This window comes from Theropithecus gelada, chromosome 10 (assembly GCF_003255815.1).
Source record: "Theropithecus gelada isolate Dixy chromosome 10, Tgel_1.0, whole genome shotgun sequence".
Classification (NCBI taxonomy): Eukaryota; Metazoa; Chordata; class Mammalia; order Primates; family Cercopithecidae; genus Theropithecus; species Theropithecus gelada.
Genome location: NC_037678.1, coordinates 71,383,360 through 71,391,402, shown reverse-complemented (window position 1 = coordinate 71,391,402; position 8,043 = coordinate 71,383,360). Strand labels below are relative to the sequence as shown.

General features: G+C 41.0%; 1 protein-coding gene across 1 annotated transcript; it reads left to right on the top strand.

Moving 5' to 3' along the window:
- Positions 1–3,065: 3,065 nt before the first annotated feature.
- Positions 3,066–5,054, top strand: DEFB115 (defensin beta 115). The gene is made up of 2 exons (XM_025400771.1): positions 3,066–3,159; positions 4,882–5,054. Exons 1-2 carry the CDS (start codon positions 3,066–3,068, stop codon positions 5,052–5,054), a joined length of 267 nt encoding a protein of 88 aa, XP_025256556.1.
- The last annotated feature ends 2,989 nt before the right edge of the window (positions 5,055–8,043 follow it).

Genomic DNA, 8,043 nt, shown 5'->3' with positions numbered 1-8,043 from the left:
AAAAATACAAAAATTAGCCAGGTATGGTGGCACATGACTATAATCCCAGCTACTTGGGAGGCTGAGGCAGGAGAATTGCTTAAACCCGGAGGCAGAGGTTGCAGTGAGCCCAGATTGCCCACTGCACTCCAACCTGGGCGACAGAGCAAGACTCTGTCTCATTAAAAAAAAGAAAAAAAAAAAAAATATATATATATATATATATATATATATATATATATATATATTCCTGATAGAGATCAACACAGTCCATTTACTTAAATCCATACCAAGCCCAAATCCTGAGTGATGTTATATATAAAACCACGACATCAAGGACTAGTGAATTTTTTCTCAAATGAGCATTAAAGTAAATAACCATCAAAAACATATACTTTTTTGTGTTGCCTAAATGATCACACATACTATCAATGGTATGGACCACATATTTCAGGAAACATTAGTTTAGCCCAAATACTTTACTTTTTAGATAGAGAACATGATGTCTCATACAGAAATAAACTTTCAGATTTGAAAGATCACTTAAAATGTAAACCACAATTTCTCATCACATTTTAAATAAATTCCAAAGTCCTTAACGAGGCCCTATTGGATCTGATAGGATGTAGCTATGCCTGCCTCTATGATTTCAGCTTCTTTTATCCGTTCTCTTGCTCCCACTACTACAACCACACTTGACCTCTTGCTCTTCCTAGCATACCAAACACTTTTTTGCCTCAGGGGCTTTGCTCTTGCTGTTCTTTCTGCCTGGAAGATTCTAGATATCTATGTGGTTCAATTCCTAGTACATTCAGGTTCTGCTCTGTGCCACTTCCTCAATGAGTCCTTACTTGACTCTCCTCCTCAAAATAGCCACACACGCGTATATCATATTTTTCTCTATTCCCCTTACTGTGCACTCAATCCTGTGTGCCTTACATACACACACACACTCTCTCACACATACACATGTATATTATTCTCTATTCCCCTTTCTCTGCACTGAATCCTGTGTGCCTTACATACACACACACACACACACACACTCTCACACATACACATGTATATTATATTACTCTCTATTCCCCTTTCTCTGCACTCAATCCTGTGTGCCTTACACACACACACACACACGTATATCATATTATTCTCTATTCCCCTTACTCTACACTCAATCCTGTGTGTCACACACACACTCACACATACATGTATATAACATTATCTATTCCCCTTACACTGCACTCAATCCTATGTGCCTTACACACACACACACACACACGTGTATCATTATTCTCTGTTCCTCTCACTCTACACTCAATCCTATGTGCCTTTCACACACACACTCACACACACATATTCTCATACACACACACAAGTATATTATTCTCTATTCTCCTTTCCCTGTTTTTCTTTATAGCACTTACCACGAACTGACATTATATGTTTCTTGTCCCTCTCCCTAATTAGAATGGCCGGACTTTGCTTTCTTCTCTTAAGCTCAGTGCCTAGAATTGTGCCAGTGCACAGACCCACACGCAGCCAATTCAGCCACCCTCCCTGCAGAATTTGAGGGGAGTGGTCATGTTGCCTCAGTTTGCAACTTTAGAACAGCAGGAGCCACCAGCTCCTCCAGGCACTCTAACCATTTTTCCAGATGGTGCCCATCTTCAGAGGTCTTTCTGATGAGTTTCAACTTGTGTGCCTGCAGTCTCCACTCAGGCCTATTAGTTCTGGGCTGTGGGCCTACACAGAACATGCCTTTCAGATACTTGAAGACAGCAACTATGACTCTCTCCAGCTGTTTACTGCTTTTCAAGTTAAACAGACCTCCCCTTCCATCATTGCTCAGGCATAATCCCCTGGGATGACAGAAAGAACATGTTCTCTGGGGACAGGTAACACAGATCTGAATCCAGACCTCACTCATAGGCACTGTGTAACCCTGAGCACATCACGCCTGCCTATCAGGGCTCCTGTGAGGATTCCAGGGGGTCATATATATAAAGTGCTTAGCACAGTTGCTGCCTGACAGTGGAAGTTCAATGGATGACACTGATGTTCATTGCTTTCCGGAAGAAAGTTCTGCCCAAATCCTAACAGCAAAACAAATTTCCTGAACCACATCAGGTCATCTCCGCTGCCCGCATGTAGAAAAAAGAGAGTAGAACCGATGCGCACTGGACTCACCCAAAGGTGGAAAAGGACCAGGAACCCAAAAAGGAAGATCCAGTGGACCCACAGGCAGCCCTCCTAATGGAGCCTGGGCAGTGCCCTCTTCTTTTTGTTAGAAAAACTGCAAGAAATATTTTTTGCTTTGTTGTTTGAGGCTGGTGTCCAAGAAAGACCCAGAAATGGTTGATATGAAGGATTTGGAGTAGGAAAATAGGATACAAATTCAAAGTGAAGAGCTGGACAATGAGTTGGGTTATGAGGGCTTCCACCCCAGTCTGTTTCTTTCTTGCTTATGGTGGGACCCTAGACAATTCCTTTCCACTCTCAGCCTGCATTTTCTTAGCTGGGAAATGCCAATTCTAAGAGCTACCGGGATACAAGTATATGCCATATGTACATTCACTCACTCAATGCTTTTCAACACACGTTCACTGCATACTCTGGGTGTAACCAAATGACAGCCTGTTCCTAACCTCAGGGGTCTCACTGTCTATTAAAAGTTTCCCTTAGGGCATCATTCTGAAAGGGAGGAGGAACTAGAAAAACACTTAGTTCCAGTGTGTCATGATAAACAAATAGAGGAAAAGAAAACAACAGCTGTGAGAATGTAGGGAAGGGGGATAAACTATGAAGGAGAGGGACAGGAAAGGCTTCTTGGAGAAGGGATCTGTTCTCTGCCCAGTGCAAGAGCCTTGTGGAGGACTTTTACCTCCTCTGCTAGTGCCTTTCACCATCCCCAAGGATATCTAGAGCAGGACCCTGAACACGGGATGATCGGTTTATACTGCTGAGTGGCAGGCTGATGTTCTGGGTGGTGTAACATTCTGCCCTTCTCTAACTTATTGTCTGTGATTCAGCCTTACCTAGGTCAATAAAATGCTGAGTGCATACCCAGCTTCCCCAGCACATTCAGAATGCTGCCAGATCATTTCTCACCCCTCTCAGTAGACATTAAACTCTTTGTCCTGGCCTTAGATGTCCTTGTGGTCCTGGCTCAGACCGCCCCAGGTAAACAGAACCATGGAGAGGAGGGAAAAGGGAGTGAGGATGGGATCCTAACCACAGAATCATTGGAAAACATGTGTGGAAGCGAGGAGAGCCCATGGGGATGGCGGAGATCTGATGAAGGGCTTATAATGAATTTTCTCCCATAAGAAGGGCAGCCTGTCAGCCCTGATCATGATGGTGCTTCTCATTAGGGAACCTGGAGAATATCTGCAGAGGCCAAGGTGTTTTATATGACGCCCCTTCCATATGCAGAAGCAACCCCAACATCTCTAGTATCCTGAATGCCTCTGGCCCATATGTCAACAGTCTCATCCTGTGAGTCTCTCACTTCAACCCCACTTTCAGTTGAAACTACCTCTTGTAATAATCAGTCTCATTACTTCACTTCTCCACTGTTGTTGGGCTTTGAGTGCTCCTTTAAAGCAGGCAGAGGAGGCAACTTGCTCTTGTCTTGGGATATATGGTGAAAAAGTTGTTAAGTTGATGTTGGATATCTACAGGTTTATAAAAATAGGTTCACAGTGTGGAGCTGGGGTTAGAGCAGATTTTGGCTTTCAAGTTGAACATGCTCAAAGCTCTCTAACAGTATAAACAGGCGTCTTGGCCAGGTGGTGAATAACTTTCTAATGGAAATGTTTTCCCCGTAGGCTTCCCAGGGGCTCTAAAGTTGATGATTTTTAATTCTGTGATTTCCTTTGGGTCATTGCTGTTGGAAGTCACATCCTTTCTTGGAGCAGCTATTCAAGCTGAAAGCCTTTGCCAATCACTCAGTTGTTCTAGAAGCAAAAGAAGGTTATTCTGGGCTAACCCTGAGTTGTTTTGAGCATGCCTTATATTCCAGTGAGGGCAAGTAGAATAGAGGGAGTTGCAGATGCAAGAGACATTTTGGAGAAAGAATCTACATATTGACTTATGAAATACTGGAAGAGAAAAGTGAGAGTCAATGTGACTGATTTTTTTCTGTCTGAACCTTCTGGTAAAAGAGAGAGAATTAGGAATTATCTCCCAGAAGAAGAGTTTGGGGAAAAGACAAGTAGAAAGAATCTGTAGTTTAGACTAAGATATAATGATCTCTCAACTGAATCCAATGTGCTGGGAAAGCTGGGTTTGCAGTCTGCCCTGACTTAGAGTCACAGAAAATAAATCAGAGAAGCGCACAGTGTTAAACCCTCCCTGCACCCGCCTCCCCCTCCCCCAATACACACACACAACATCAGCCACAGCTCAGAATGTAAATTGATCATCCATTGTTCAGGGTCTTGCTTTAAACAACCCCTGGGGCAAGCACCCCTAGAACAAACAATGCCTGGCACATAGTAGATGCTCAACAAATTGTGGTTAGATGAATAAAGAATGGAGAGAGAAAAAACAGATAATTGAAGGCTTAGTCCCACTCCCTAGCAAGCAGCTAGATTTAGAGAGGAAGTAGAACCAGATTTAGTGAGACCGTGAAAAATGACAGAGATGAAAGTATCATAAGCATAGGAATAAAATTCAATTAGAGCTGGTTAGAGGAAGGAAGATAACTACTCCTATCTACTGCATGTCAAGACCAGCAGTAGTCATTAAACAGGCACAAATTTATAACATTCCCATGAATGTCATTAGGTGTCAAAATCAATGTTTCACTCTAACCATTATTACTATTACCAACATCCTTAGTTTAATAGTATTTACTTTTTAAATGTATTTATATATTCATGTATTTGCTTATTTTGATAGATGGATGGATCAGAAGGTGCTGTTACGGAATTGGCAGATGCAGGAAATCATGCAAAGAAATTGAGAGGAACAAAGAAAAATGTGGGGGAAAATATATTTGCTGTGTCCCTAAAGAAAAGGATAAAGTATCACACATTCATGACCAAAAAGAGACAAGCGAGCTATATATCTAGTTGCGACATCTGAATTCAGATTTTTAATAGTCATTATAATGAGTCAGTGAAATGGCTAGTGGGGGCACCTGCATTGTCCTAGATCTCTGTTAAGTCTTCACAGGTCCCATTAGAAAAACACACTCATTCCTGCTATCAATATCTCTCTCTAGTCTACTGTAGCCCAACAACGCTCTAAGCCATCGCTGGATATGACTGATAATAGTGGTTTTCATGGTAAGAAAATTTTACAGGATCTAGATCTTGAATTCCCGAACCTCTGCCCGGGTCCCTGAATGTAGAAGTTTATCAGGTTAACGTAAACTGGACCTTAGCTACAGATTCTTATCTGATGTCTCACCCTGGAGAGTTGCAATAAAACAGTGTAATCCAGAAATTGTCCTTTTCTGTCTTAAGTTCAAAATTTAGCTCAAGGCTCTGCCGTATGGTCTTACTCTTGGAACTTATCCCTTACCCCAAGTTCCTAAGCACCTTTGGCTGTCCAAAGGTTGTCATGCCCTCTGACCAGGAGGCAACTACTCCTGCCCCCAAGCAAATGGAAGTGGAAAATAAAAGGCGCAACATTTAGTGAGAACTTATTATGTGCAAGGTCTTGTCCTAAGCACTTTACTTCATTTTGTCCCAACAACAGCTCCAGGAGACAGGAACTAGTGAGCTCCTTTGCCAGAAGAGGAAACTAAGTCACAGAGAGTTTAAGTGACTTGCCCTAAATGGCATAGATAGCTAGTTCAGTAACAGGACTTTGAACCTGCAATGCCTGGGTTCAGGCACTGTGCTTTCTTCAAGTGGAACGAGATTGCTGCGTTACGAAAAGTTTCACTTTACTCTTCCCACACAGAACCGACCTCTTTAATAGGGAAGGTGTGGTGAAGCAAGAGCTTTGTGTGCCCTCTTGTGGCCAAAATGTGTCATGAACCCAGTCCTAGCAGGTTCATCCAGGTTCAAATAAAGGTTATCCTGGGTTGCACTTGCGGGAGAAATGGCTCTGGCTTTGCAGAGAGTTGCAGCCAATCACATCTGAAGTTGAAAAGTATCCCTACCTTCTGTTGACACAATTATCTGGAGGATACAGTCCAAAGGCAAGGTACAGCAATCATCACAATAATGGCAGCCCAGTTCTCAAAGTACTTCCTGTCAGTTCTCTCATTTTCCCCGACTAGAATACTATGAGGCATCTTCAAAATGGAAGCATTGGTCCGGACTATAAACTCCGTATACCTTTCAACCTTTAAGGCCTTCCTCATTCTTTACATTATGGTGAGAATTATGCACTCTCTACCTATGATTGCAGAAGACGCCACCTTAGAGAGCAAAGGCATGGAGGATGAAGAGAGAGACTGAGAAATAGGAAACGTATACCTCAATCTGGGCACTCAAACCATAAAATACACCTTCTGTTCCTCCTTGCTTCCCCATACACATATATCATGTTAGCCACAGAGACTTTCCAAGTCTGCTTCCATAGCACCTGCTCTTCATCTCTGCCTCTAGTCTTCCAGTTCAGCCATCATCTTTCCTTGTCCATTGCTATGGAATGAATTTTGTGCCCCACTCCCTAAAAATTGTGTGTTGTGTGTCAGAACCTCCAGTGCCTCAAAATGTGACTGCATTTGGAGACAGAGTCTTGAAAGGTGATTAAGTTTAAATGAAGTTGTTAGGACAGATACAAATTCAATCGGACTACTGTTCTTAAAAGAAGAGATTAGGACAAAAATTATTCTGCAAATAATTATGACCCAGAACAAGAAGACCACGTTAAGCTCCAGGGAGATCATGACCATCTACAGGTCAAAGAGAGAAGACTGAGAAGAAACCAACCCTACTGACACCTTGGTCTCAGATTTTTAGCTTCCTGAATTGTGAGAAAATAAATTTGTATTGTTTAAGTCACCTGATCTGTGATACTTTGTTGTGACAGCCCTGGTACACTGATACAGACGTACTGTAACATCAGCATCCTAGTCATCTCTTTTTCTCTCATTAGGACTTCGACTCACTCCAGGCTTTTCATACAGTTGCCAGAAGAACATCTCTACAATCCAAATATGAAACTTTTTTCTTTCCAAATTTTCCAAAAGCTGCATAACCCTTTCAGGAATCAATTCTCAACTCCCTTTATGATAATCCCTGCATGTCTCAGTAGTTTTATATCTAGTTCCTCCTCCCTTTCAATTCCCAGCATGGACCTCCCAAACAACCTTATTCCTGGAAATTAATTAATCTAATTTCTTTCCCTTCTTTTTATAGACTGCCACTTCTGCCTGAAAGGTTCTTATTGCAAACCAGATTATTCCATCCCCCTCTGAAAAGAGGTTAAGTAGGGAAGAAAAGTCATCCTAAGAATATTTATTAATTTAAAAACTCATTGGTGAAATAAGTCACTCAAACATCTCAATTTCTTAGAACCTGTGCCTCTCCCAAACCCAGCAGGTCAATGTCTTCCATGGACTAATTGTGAAAACGCAAAAATGCATGGCAAATTGTTGTAGAGTGACATTTACACCTTCTTGAATATGCAGGATTTTCTCTAGATAATGATAGTCATGTTATAACATTACACTGTTAATATGCAAAGCCATTAATAAATGAGGATCAGTAAGAATTACATTAACGAAAATTAAAGAGAAAATTGACAAGAATGATGATATAAGAAGTAACTTTTTAAAACACTGCTTAACTAACAAAGCATAAGGAAAAGTCCAGAGAAAAACTGATTGGAACCTAAAATATTTTTGCAAATAACTGTGATTGTGCTACATTTTTAAAAAGGCAAACCTACAGTATTTTTTTATTTTCATGCTTTTAACTAGAATTATTTTCATTTTGGTCAAAAAACTCCATTTGTAAAGAACATTGTAAGTGATAACTATCTGGTAAATCTAAATGAATATTGACCATAAAAACCAATTATAATAATGTCTTAGGGCATTATATTTATAGAATTAATATGCATAACAATAATAGCATAAAAGGTTGAACAGAGGTTAAT

What these genes read in the sequence shown, in the direction of transcription:
- DEFB115 (XM_025400771.1), top strand. Translation starts at nt 3,066, where the DNA reads ATGCTGCCAGATCATTTCTCACCCCTCTCAGTAGACATTAAACTCTTT. An exon ending in CCTGGCTCAGACCGCCCCAG is followed by an intron (nt 3,160 to 4,881) that starts GTAAACAGAACC and finishes TTATTTTGATAG; the next exon opens with ATGGATGGATCAGAAGGTGC.